Source organism: Apteryx rowi, unplaced genomic scaffold (genome assembly GCF_003343035.1).
Source record: "Apteryx rowi isolate R43461 unplaced genomic scaffold, aptRow1 scaffold_68, whole genome shotgun sequence".
NCBI classification, from domain to species: Eukaryota; Metazoa; Chordata; class Aves; order Apterygiformes; family Apterygidae; genus Apteryx; species Apteryx rowi.
Window position 1 is genome coordinate 420,203 of NW_020450960.1, and position 12,311 is coordinate 432,513.

At 51.6% G+C, this 12,311-nt stretch overlaps 2 protein-coding genes across 2 annotated transcripts in view; one reads left to right on the forward strand and one right to left on the reverse strand.

Moving 5' to 3' along the window:
- Positions 1 to 6,244: 6,244 nt before the first annotated feature.
- UTP11 (UTP11, small subunit processome component) lies at positions 6,245 to 11,052 on the reverse strand. The gene is made up of 8 exons (XM_026086044.1): positions 10,934 to 11,052; positions 10,774 to 10,835; positions 10,592 to 10,694; positions 10,276 to 10,389; positions 9,390 to 9,483; positions 8,951 to 9,081; positions 7,158 to 7,268; positions 6,245 to 6,541 (listed from the first exon to the last, which is right to left on the reverse strand). The coding sequence occupies exons 1-8, from the start codon at positions 10,994 to 10,996 to the stop codon at positions 6,458 to 6,460; spliced, it is 762 nt and encodes a 253-aa protein (XP_025941829.1). The 5' UTR covers positions 10,997 to 11,052; the 3' UTR covers positions 6,245 to 6,457.
- Positions 11,053 to 11,895: 843 nt separating this feature from the next.
- FHL3 (four and a half LIM domains 3) overlaps positions 11,896 to 12,311 on the forward strand; it is a 31,707-nt gene continuing 31,291 nt past the window's right edge. The window contains exon 1 of the mRNA XM_026085940.1: positions 11,896 to 12,192. The gene's annotated coding sequence lies outside the window, so the exon portion shown is untranslated. The remainder of the gene's footprint in view (positions 12,193 to 12,311) is intronic.

The following is a 12,311-nucleotide window of genomic DNA, read 5'->3' on the forward strand; positions in this document are numbered from 1 at the left end:
TAGAGTCTCATAAAAACATTATTGTCTGCATCCTGGGACATTTGTTTGCTGGGGCAATACAGGACTGAAAAAATGTGACCCTCTCTGCAGCTGTGTGCCTCACTGCTCTTGTCACACGCTGGCCACCTAAGAGGGGCCACTGACGGCCACCTCCGCCGGGCCGCATCGCCCTGCAGGCTGGGCGGCCGCACCGTGCCCGTCCCAGCCGCCCCGCGCCTGGGAACGTTCCCGCTGGGCAGGCGGCTGCCCCACGCCCAGGAGCGTTCCCGCTGGGCAGGCAGCTGCCCCACGTCCAGGAGCGTTCCCGCTGGGCAGGCGGCTGCCGTGCCGCCCACTTGGGGCGAGCTCCCGGGCCGCGCCAGGGAAGAGCGGCAGCAGACCACTGAGAGCGCGGAGGAGATGCGTGGACTGGCAAGGGCAGGCAAACAGCCGCGGCGTTATGTCGCGCGGGTCTGCCGAAACCAGGCAGGGTCGCTGCCCCGCGCCAGGTGGCCGCTGCAAAGGAGAGGTGCGAATCGCGCCTTGCTTCATACGTTCTGCGGCGCCTCCGCTGCCCGTGCTGGTCCAGGCGAGGAATGGCCCCCAGCGTGGCACTGCTGACACTGCCACCTCATCTCGCGATCGGAAGGGCTCTTAGCACAGTTAACCTGGATCCACGTCTCCCAGGGGCTCGGCTGCCTCAGCTGCCGGCCCAGCCCCGAGGGACGTCCACGCAGCCCCCCCGTGCCCCGGGCAGGGGGCCCCGGCGAACTAGCGCTCGGCAGCTGCGCAGGCAGCGGGGGCTCGCGCGTGGTGGAGCGACGCTCCCTGCGCCCAACCCCTCCGAGCGCAGCTGGATGGGCGGACAGACAGGCGGACAGGCAGGGTCACCCTCCCCCGGGACACACATCCCTCGCCCAGACATCCTGCCTGGGGCACCAGCTCTGGGCACCCAGGAAGAGCAAGGGACGGGGCCGGTGGGAGCTGTGCGCTCCCCGCACGCCTGCTCTGCCCTCCCGCGGGACGCAGCCGGGCACACGCGTCCTGCCGGGGCCGAGCACGGCTGCAGCTGCCGCAGCCCAGCACAGGGGTTCCCGCGGGCGCCCGGGAGCCAGCGCATCCTGCGGACATGGGCAGTCGCCGGCTGGGGCTGCGGAGGGAGCTCGGCCCCCATCTCCGTACAGGGCAGCGGAGGCTCTGCCAACCCCAGGTGCGGACGCTAATCCTGGCCCTGGCCACACCAATCCTGGCCCAATCGGCCGGGACGGGAGAAGCCTTAAATCCCCCGGAGCAGCTGCAGGGCTCCAGCAGCGTGTGGGGAAGGAGCTCTTCGTGCTTGGCTGCTGCTTTGCTGTCCGGGAGCTGGCGGGTAGGAGCAGAGTTTGGAGGTGCACAGCAGGAGGGTCTGGAGAGGGGCGCGGGAGGGAGGGCTGGCGGCGTCTCCCCCAGCGGCTCAGGGCGCACGGCTGGGGCTGGTGCGCGCCATGGGTCATGCCGGGAGCGAGGCCCCGGCAGTGGTGCTGAGCTCCCTGCTGCGTGCGGCCGAGCCGCGATCACTGCTCTCATGAAGATAAACTGGCCATTGTTGCCAAAAATAAATGTTAGTGTTCCAAATCCACACTTCAATAGCACCAGCTCATTAGAGATGCATATCATTTGGCTCTGGTCCCACACCTTCCAGCTCGTTATAAATATGCAGTTGCTGCTGGCTCTACCCCAATCATCTCTGCAATCAGAGCTTTTAATTAGGTTAATTAAATTGTATCAAACCTCACAGGGACGCAGTTCACTGATGCTGATGAGGCAGCCAAAACAGACCTTAACTCTGGCTCTAATGAAGGCCCTGCTGCCTGCCGCAGCTAATGACAACGCATAATAAATTAGAGCTTCCCTAGAAAGGTGCATCGGGGCTTGTGCTTTGGTAAATGATGATCTATATGCACTAGCTTACTACTTCGGGCTCTAGGTCTGCGAAGCCAGGGACATCCTGGGAATACAACAGGCTCCTGCCTGCTCCGAGCGATGCTCTGCACCTCGGTTCACGGGGCTCGAAAGCTGCTGGCGTATAACTGTAGAGATGGCAAAGCAAGCGTGGCTGTTTGCACCTTGTCCTCGCTCTGCGAGGACGCCTGGCTTCTCCCAGCCCAGGCAGCGCCAGGTATGAGTTTGTTTAAATCCCCTGGGACTGAGCTGGAGGCAGGAGCATCCCGTTGGGAGGGGACTGGGGGCTGCGGGGACGGCTGGGACCGGGGCGATGCTCCCGGCCAGGCCGGGGAGACTGAAGGGATGGAGGAGCCAAGGGAAGCACAGGTTGAGGCCAGCCGTGTTGAATAGCAATTAGTTGCTCCTAATTTGCATTACCGACCCTCCTTGTCGTGCACTGAAGAAAAACAGCATGGGAGGCTGTGTTCTGCCTCGCTGTCGCTCACAGCCTGGGCAGCGTCAGCTGGTGGGACAGGAGGGTCGTGGGCAGTGTGGGGCTGTGCTGGTCTCCGGTTGGGTCCCAGTCCTGAAAATGAGGCCTGGAGCAAAGCTGCCCCTGAAGCCTTGGACCTGCGATGCTTCTGCTAGTCATATGCTGTTGCAGTTGCCTAGAGATAATCCTGCAAGCATTTTAATGTAGCCTGCTATTAACTTTTATAGGCGGTCATTATCGATTGAGTTCCTCAGCTTGAACGAGGAATTACATGAAATTACTATATGGCACAATATTATTCTGAGTCACCTGAGCGGTGAATCTGTGGAGTATTTTGATATCTGTATTTTCCAAGCTGCAGGGAATCTCCTTGCTAGAGAACCAGTTGGTTCAGCCTCTGATACTATAATTATTGCAAGCAGAAAATAGCCGTAAGCTGTCTTGCTCCATCCTTGCCCATAAGGGCCTGGCGAGAGGATGGTGGATCCCACCAGCATCTCAAGCCCTGCACGGTGGCTGAGTCACAGGGCGTTTGTTGCGGTTATAAGGCACTGACTCTTCCTGGACTCTTGCAGAAGCATTTCAGTGCTTTAAGTTGAGGAAACTACACTAAGGACTTCAGGGGTCGAAATGAGAGCAGAGCTGAGAGATGGAGTGGAGGGAAGGGTTTAGTGATGTTCCCCAGAGCAAGTGTCTTTGGTCCAGGGACTGACCCATGGGCACATGGGCCTGGATAAAAGCTATCCTCTGCCATAAAGTGCTACCTACATCGTACAATCCTGGTGATCACCTCACTGTGTGCTCTCCTTAACTCTTCTCAGGAGACTGTCCCAGAACCTCCTGGGAAACACCACATTCAGCTCAGAGCTGCTCCTGGGCAGTTTGCACCCAGCCATGTCTGCTGGTGCTGGTCTCCACTATAAGCAGCCTCCACGCTGTTTGCCATCTACCAGCTTTTTAGGGTAGTCTCATACAGCCCCTGTCTTGCTAGGCTGAAACAGCTGAGACCTGGTCCCTCTCGTGGGATGCACCCTCTGTTCCCCTCCGTGCATTAGTGGCCCTTCTCTTCATCTGTCCCAGGGTGGACTGATCTTTCCTGGATCTGGATGCTCCCGACCAAGTCTCTCTCACAGCAGTGCTGTGGGATGTTGGCAGGACGCCCTGCTTGACTAACAGGTTTTTCTCTGCAGACGGTAGTCACTGTGTGATTGCACCCACAGATTTTGCTTCTCTTCTAACGCAGGGCGAACATTACTGAGGATCTGTGCGAGTGCAGGCAGAGCGCGGCCGCTGTGTGCGTCGGCCCCGCTTCCTGTTGTGGGCTACTTGCAAAGCTGGGGCAGAGCCCTGTGCTCTTCCTGAACCCCTCCTGGTCCTTGCGCATCGCCCTGGGGCCACCGAATCCGGGGTGCAGGGACCTGGGGGTAGGAAGCTGCTTTTGGGTAGCTGGAGTCTCATTCAAACCATGACATGATGCGGGACAGGGGATCTTCCTGAGAAATGGCCAGACAGCGCCTGGATGCTGTTTTCATTCCCTCACCTTCAAAATGTGCTGGCCTTACCAGGAAAACCAGACCAGCTTCTCTGTTCCAACAGGAGCCTGTTTCCCATTCAGCTGCTCCACAGGGAGCAGGGTCTCGGCRCCAGAAGCAGTGTTTAACCTCTGATGGCATTTTCTGCATAAATAGCCTGAATGTTTGTCTAGCTGCAGAGCCAGGCAGTGCTGTGAAATGTACAGGGAGATGGTAGTGGCCAGATACAGGAACTTTGCTGGTTTTGCTCTTTGAAGTAGTGTGGTTTTACTGGGAAAGGTGCTGCTCTGGCCGCCTGTGGGAGAGTCTGCGCCTGCCCGACCCTGCACGTCGCAGGTAGCAGGGGTGAGCCGTGTCTGCACACGCAAGCCTGCGGCAGCCGCAGCACAGCTGGGGCCGCGGCCACCCCACGCATGGCATGGCCTGCTGGCACATCCTGAAACATCCTGCCCCTCGCTGCACGAGAAGGTGGCTGTCTGCCAGCGGCGAGGCCATGTGCACCTGTCGCAGCACTCGATCTGCTGGTGGGATGGGAACAGACACTCAGAGCGCCGGACTAACGAGCTGTCCCTGCCAGGGTCACAGCTCCTCATCCTACCGTGGTCATTGCTCTGGTGTCCTCCAAGGGGCTTTGGCTGCTGGTCTGCTTCATCCCTTGCAGCTCCCTCAGCGCAGGTGAAGTCACTCAGGGATACAGATCTAATATTTATTCATTCAAATAGAAATTTTACTTCAAAGATCACCCACCCAGTGTACTGGGAATCTTGATGTACACTTTAAAAAACAATTAAAAGGTCCCAAATACGTATATGTGAACTTAACAGACTTTTTTCTAATCTAGCTTTTCATTGCACTTGGTTTTTGTATTTCTCTGGATATTGCCAATGGGAAGCTCTCAAAATGAACGAGTAATGCCTGGCTGAAATGCTGCGGTGTCCGGGACCCGCCCCCGCGGGCTCCGCGCCGCTCCGCGCCGCTCCGCTGCCCCCTGCCGGCCGCTGCGGCGCCCGCGCGAACCCGCCTCACCCCGCTTCCCCCCTTCTCTGCCAGCAGCGGGGGGAAAAGCCTTCACGGCGAAAAGCTGCACGGTTTTCAGTTGTACCTCTATGCTTTTTCTAAGAGGAAGGAAAAGGAGCGCTTTTTTGCCATGTAGTGTATTAATTTTTCCTCCGAGTTAGTCTGATGCTGGATTGTTTCTATTACACTCTCCCAGTGGAATGGGAAGACTCCTTCCATATGCAGAAGTCTTAACCGCTTTTAAAAATGAAATATAGTCCCTCCCTTAATGTTTCCCATAAAGAAAAAAATAATAATAGATATTGCCACACTGTTCCTAACTTGGGAATCTCTGTAATTACAGGAACTACATCCACTGCTACACTGAAGCTATACTTCAGCACCTGAAAAATAGTCATGTTTCCTCTAAGACAGGCTACAAAAATTCCCAACATGGGAAGGACTTGAGAAAGAGTATCTTTTTTTTTTTGACCATCTTGCATGGGCATGTGCTTATTATTGGCAGATACACTACAAGTGAGAGAGATAAGGGAAGGAATGTTTACACCCAGGCTCTCAACTTGCCTGAACTACTCCAGGACACTCGAGGATGTCTCCATTGTTCTCATTTGAAACCCTCCTCCAACTACCAAAACAGCAACAAGCATAACAAACAAAACAGGCCAAACTTCAGTCCCACATCTGGCCTTTGTTTCTCCCCGTTTATGAATCTCAGCACTGCCTCTGTTCAGACTTAGTTGCACTGGAAATTCCTTGTGGTAGGAGCAGTACCCCTTTGTAAGGTATGAGATAAAATAAGCACAAACAGCTATGTGTATATGCACACTCTTCTCAAGTACCAAAGTTGTTCACAAAGGATATCTTTCCTTGTAGAGTGGAAGAACCAATTCCTCACTTTAGCACCATTCCTGAATAGCCTTTGGCTAAGATAGTACCTGCATTTAGCAATGTGCCCTTAGCAATGCCTTTCACCTCTCAAGTTTCAAAGTGAAATACTTTATCTGCACAGAACAGAAAAACCAAAGACAGATGTGGAAAAAAGGTGATTAGAAAGATAACATTCAACTTTAGCCTGCTAGAAAAGCTAGTTAGAAAAGCTGATCTAGAATCTTGTGTGTGTTTGGCCATGTCATGGTTTGCTGGCCACACAACTGAAAGTAACAAAAAGCCTGGCATACCTATTTTGTCTGCATGCTGCCTGCACCACATCTTTGAGTCTCATAGCTTTGATGTTGACTTTTCAAGGATTGCTTACAGTGTACATCACTAGCACATTCAGGCACCTCTTGTGGGTTTCTAATGTAAATACCATGAGGACAAACTCTGATTTATTAATCCATTAATTAGATACAATGTGTTTATGGCTACAGAAGGCCCACAGTAATTTGTTTTGACAAAGTGTTAGGCTGCAGTGGAAGTCAGACTGATGTTGACAGTGCATCAGTACTTCTTCATAAGGCGAATCCCCTTTCTTCTAAACAAAGAAGGTTACATTAGTTATTTCATGGAACAGTTAACGTTTCCGCTGAAATTTGAACTTGTAAATAGCTGGACCATTTGTTGTCTCCTTCTTCACCTTCACTTTCTGAGTTTTGTCCTGAAAAAAAAGAACAAGAAAACTATTTTATTTGCTAGAACACAAGAAGAAACCTCTTTACATGAATAACACAAGCCCTACCTGGGACTGAAGAGGTGTTAGTGAAAAGTGAACACTTTCCACTATTTAGATGGGGATTGTATTTCCAATTGCTTTTCTGCCTTTAGTTTGTCAGGCACAATCTGTTTTGCTCATAGGCACCAGTGGAAGGCAAGCCCCACCAAAACAAGTAATTTTTTGGTCATTAGGATTTAAAAGATTTTCTTGTAACCTACAGAACTGCTTCCTTCCCTCTGCTATTTGAAAGCATTACTTTGGTACTTGAGAGGTGACAGCAATAGTATTTTACAAAAGACTGTGTACACCATTTCAAGACTTAAATCTTTGTCCTTGCTAATATGGTAGAGTTGTAATAGCAGATAAAATTTAAGTTACTAGTCATGTTACAAGTGGAATGCTTTGTGAAACCCTCTCCTTGCCTTCTCCATACCAAAGAGTTACTTTTAGGAGCTACCTGGAAATGTCAGTATAACTGGAATGAAGAAGTACATACATACAAAACTAGACCTAAAGATGTTAACAAAACAGATCCAAAAAAAACCCCTAAATCCCTCACCAAAAGATCTTTGCGTGTCTGGATTTTCTGTGCAATAACAAACATTGTTTTTTCTCGCTCGATACGCTGCTTCAGGAGGTCATACTGATTCTTCCTTTGTTGGGCTAATTTCTGGAGAAGAAAAAAAAGCATTTTTAAGAAATAAATAAGACAGTCTGGAACTAACCTCTTCTGAGAACTTGGACCTCACAGACTTTTTTGCATTTTAAATCTTAACAGTTCTACTAAAGAATGCTGCTTCTATTCTGTGGCTAGATTCCAGAAAATTGTGTAACATTTTGATTATCAGACTAGAGGTTTTCCAGTTAGGACTTGATTCTCCTTGCTTGTTTTAATCTCTTAAATCTAAACCAAAAAACCTTCTTCTAACCTGGCTTGGATACTGTGGAGCCTCATTTAGTAGGTGGTCTCTGGAAACCTCAGTTTTCTAACTCATCTGAACTTCAGTGTTGAGTGTAAGAGAATATTTAACTCTGAAAGGAAAACTCACAACTGTTTATTCAGAGAGGGAAAAAAAGTCTGCGACCAATTTCTGAAGTGCCTAGAAATTGCACAGAGGCCTCCCAAAATGCAATTTGTCACATTTATCTACTAAGAACTGATGGTTTTCCCAGCACAAAATGGTATTACTGCAGGTGTGATTTAAGTAATTACATCTAAAAAGAACAGATCCCAACATGCTTACAATATGACTCAGACATTCAGAGAAGATGCATCAGTCTAAAACTTGTCCAACTGCTTTACTGACAAGTCAAACTGAGAAAGCTGGCAAGAAGGAAGGGACCACAGGATGTTATCTGACATCTGAATCAGAAGACAACAGACTACAAATTTACTAATCAGCAATTTCAGACAACTTTATTTTTACCTTATACATACTGACTCAAGCTTATAAGACTGTCCACTACATCAGAACTAATTAGGAGGTATTTATAGTGCTAAAGTCAAGTTTAGCTACTTCTAGGACTGAACTGCTGTGATATTAAAACATCAAAGTTGATGCTGTGCAAGCAATTCATGCTGAAGAATCATGAAACATTCTAAATTAGAAAAGCTAAGGAAATGAGACCATAGCTTAAATGTCTTTGAGAAGAAAAGTGGGGGGAGAGCGGGAGGAGACAAGCCCTGAATCTCAAATCGTACTATGCTCAGAAACTAATGGGAAAAAATAGCATGAGATCAGAACCCTAATTATTTTTATTTCTGCAAGAGAAAGATTACTATGATTGTTGGCATTACAGAAAAGAGGAATAAACTGTATAGCTGAAATTTCATAGATATATCTATGTTGGAAGCTTCTTCACATCCCCTATTCAGAGGTATGAGGGGGTTTTTGAGTTGTGGAGAAGACTTAACAATGAGATGTTGTAAAATCACACTTAAAACTATAGCAATATAATGAAAAGATATTCCCATAGGTATATGTTGTGTAACAGAAGAAATGTATCAAGTGTGTCAAGGAACACCTCTAATCAGATCTACACCATTCCACTGTGGCCCATGTTTCTTCAAAGAATACCAATCACAACTCTTGATTTGTAATTCATAGTGGCCTGGGATACAGCTGAACAAATTCTCCATGTTGGTCCACGATTTGACTGTAGGTCTACACATACTTTATGATTATGTGACATACAGTACAGCCCTGTGTCACCAATAATAATTCTAGGATAACAGAACAACTTTGTCCTCCTTCAAAACATTCCAGTGAACCCTTTTGAGGATTTATGGCATAAAAGACGTAAAGTGCAAGTTAAGAGCGCTACAATACAAATAGTAGCAGCACAAACTACCTTTAAGTGGGCAGGATCAGTGGCTCCTTTCAGTGACTCTTTCTGTAATGTTGCAATAGTTGGTCGGTTGTACACTCTATCTACTAGCTCTGGAACAGTATTCAGATGAGTTGCAATATCAAACTCTTGAACTAGAAATAAAAAAAGAATACTAGGAATAAAAACTCCCACACTTGGACTAATGCTCAGCAAACCTCCTGAATGTCGCTTATGCACAGTCAGCAATGGAGAGAGTCCTAGCAAGATAGCTCCTGCAGAACAAAGGCCTTCTCTAGTTATCAAAAGGGATTTTCAGAACACTTAAACTACTTTTCCTGAAATAGAATCTTCTTTTATGACAACAGCATAAAGAAAGCACCATGGTGTTTTATAGATTTTACACAGCTTGAAAGAAAACATCAAAAAAAAAAGTTTTGGACAAAACCTTTATGTATCTTACCTTCTTTTTTGGTATCAAAGAAGAACACATGCTTGTTGGACTGCTTCCCCTCAGCATCCAGGAGATGGAGCTCTGACTTCAGCCTTTCGATTTTCTGCAAAAAGGAAAAGTTGATCTCAGTTTTGCTGAGCATCTGTAACAAGGTGAATCGTGTCTCCTTGAAAGAAATTCCTGTTTGCTTCTTAAAAGTATCTGCATCTAAACTCTTTCTTCTTTTTCAGTCTTCTTTAAACATATCTAGTCTACATTTATGTTGTCTCCTCAAAATCTTCTCAGGTAGAGTTTAACAGTAATTTCCAGTATTACCCAGCCAAATACGTACAAATCATTTTTCAAATGATTTTTTCAAATGTGAGTAACTTACCTTGATGGCAGACAAAATAGAAAGGACTACCTTGAAAGTACTAGCAAAGGTCTGAAGGCAAATCCAAAGTTGACTTTCTTTAGCTTTTATTTAGTGTGTGGACCACACTGTTTAATATAGTTCCATTAGTGGTAATGTGTGGACCAATATTACAGAATAAATCATTTTCAGAAGGAGTCAAAAGTATGCTGTCTGCCTAGAATATTCAACCTATTTCAGTAACCTATTCAACCATTTTCTATTCTTGCTAAATATGAGAAGCAAGAGTATTTAATGTCTGAAATTTACACAGAAATTTGCCTTGTTTTATCACATTCAATATACAGTAAAGTTTTTAGTACAGCTTACACCCTGAGGCTCCATATAAAGCTCCACTGACATTTTCACCTGTCATTTCTGGTATTACACAAGCCCAATTTCAGCAACCATACACACAAACAGCCAACAGCAACAACAACAGAAAAGAAAGTTAAAGGAAAAATTCTCAGCCAACCAAAAAACACTGAAAAAGCAAAGTATTACCTTGGCTTCTGCCACTCTTTTCATCTCCACGTACTTGAGATCCTGCGTCCTCATCACTTTCACCTGCTCAGGGGTGACTTCATCCTTCGGCTGCTTGATGATGTGAACTCCATCCTGGAAGCAGAGGGCAGGCAGCGCTCGCAGGCACGGGTGCCGCCCCGCTGCAGCGCGCTTTGGGCTCCGACAAAAAGCAGAAGGCCCTGCGGTCCCGCGCCCCGCAGATGCTCCTCATTTTCCACCGAGCCTGCCGCTCCCTTTGCCAACGCCGGGAGAGGCGGGCGGGCGCGGCGGGAGCGGCCGGCGGGGCGGTTCCCACCTGCAGCCTCGCGCGCGTCATCCGGAAGTAGAACTCGTCGGGGTTCCGGTCCAGCGCCGCCCGCTGCAGCGCCCGCAGCGCGCTCTGCTTCTTGCGGTAGTCACTAGAGGGAGCGCGAGGCGGTCAGACCCCGCGGGCGGCGCTGGGGCCGCGGCGGGGCCCGGGGGGACGGGGGCACTCACTCGGCGCGCAGCCGGTAGTCCTTCTTCTTCTCCAGCAGCCCCAGCTTCCTCCGCGCGGCCGGCTAGGGGAGACGCAGCGTCGGCGCGGGGCCCGCACCGCCCGGCCTGGCCCGGCCCGGCCAAGCGGCGGAGGGCCCGGCCCGAGGGGGGGCGCACTGACCTGTGCCCGCTCGCGGTGAGGGCGCTGCCCCGACTTGGCGGCTTTCCTGAAGGCGGCCGACATGGCGGCGGGAGGCGCGACGCGGCCACACGCGGCTGTCCTGCTCGCCGACCGGCGCCCCGCCCAATGCCCCGCCCCTGCTCTCGCCACGCCCACCGCCCGGAGGCCACGCCCCCTCGACGGAAGCCGCAGTGTGAAGAGCCAGGCGGGCGCGCGGAGGCTGTCGGGGTGGGAGGAAGTGCGCGTCTCCATGGCGACAGGCGGCCCAGGAGCGCGACCGAGGCGCCGGCGGCAGCCCTGTGCCGGAGCGGCGGCGAGGAGGCTCCCGTGCGCGCCTCTGCCGTTGAGTAAAGGCGCTGCCGCAGCCCGGCCCCGGCAAGGGCCGGTGCTGCCCCGGGGGCCGCGGCCTTCCCGCCTCACCCACGCTCCGGGAAGGCCGGGCCGGGGCAGCCCGGGTGGCAACGCCTCTTTCCTCGGGGTCTCGGCCTCAGGCCCTGCCTGGCAGCGCTGCCCGAGCTCGGCTCGCTCGGCCGCGTTCTTGTTGTGTGTGAGCCTTAATCTGGGCTGGGCGCCTGCACTCCTTCCTTCGGCTTGTCTCGGGGTGCGCGCCTGGCCAGTTAGGGCGCCGGCCTGCGCGTTTATCTCTCGTTGACGCGGTTTTCTGCCGGGGCTCTGGAGCCCCCGCTCCTCTGTGAAAGCGTAGGCGGGGCTTGTCCGCGTCCTCACTGCAGCTTGCAGCGCCGAGTTTAGGATTGTTTTGTTCTGCAAATAACTGGTAAAACAAAACCTCGGTGCGGAAGAAAGAGAATAAAGAGAGGGGAATGGCCAGATACACCGTTGAAGCGTATCTGCGGCCGCGAAAGCCTGTCTCGGCCGGGGCGCTGCGGCAGAGCGCAGGCACGCCGCGCAGGGGCGCCCGGGAGCGGCAGCAGCGCGGGGCCGGGCTCGCTGCGGGCGGCTCCGCGGGGCTGTTCGTTTCCCGCAGCCGAAAGCCGACACCAGGATTTTCTTAAAATACGAGAGATGGCGTGTTTCTCCAGGGCCTTCTCTGAGAGAGGAGAGCTCGCAGGCGGTCTGTTTCCCTGAAGCCCTGTTAGCAGCGTCTCGGGGCGCGCGGTTGCCCATTGCTGCTCTCGTTTCCCTGCCAGCAAAGATGAATTGGAGCGAACAGGTCCTGGAGTGAACCTCCGGCTTCGCGCTTCGGCGAAGCCCTTCTCCTCGCCTCTCCGGCTTCAGTAACACGAAGACGCCAAACGGCGGTGAGGCGAGCGGGCTCCCCATCGCGGGTGCCGGTTAACGGGGCTGCCAGCAGCCCCCGGGCGGCGCTGCGCGCTGCCGTCCCTGGGCGCGGGGCAGCACCCGGGGCGGCCCCGACTCC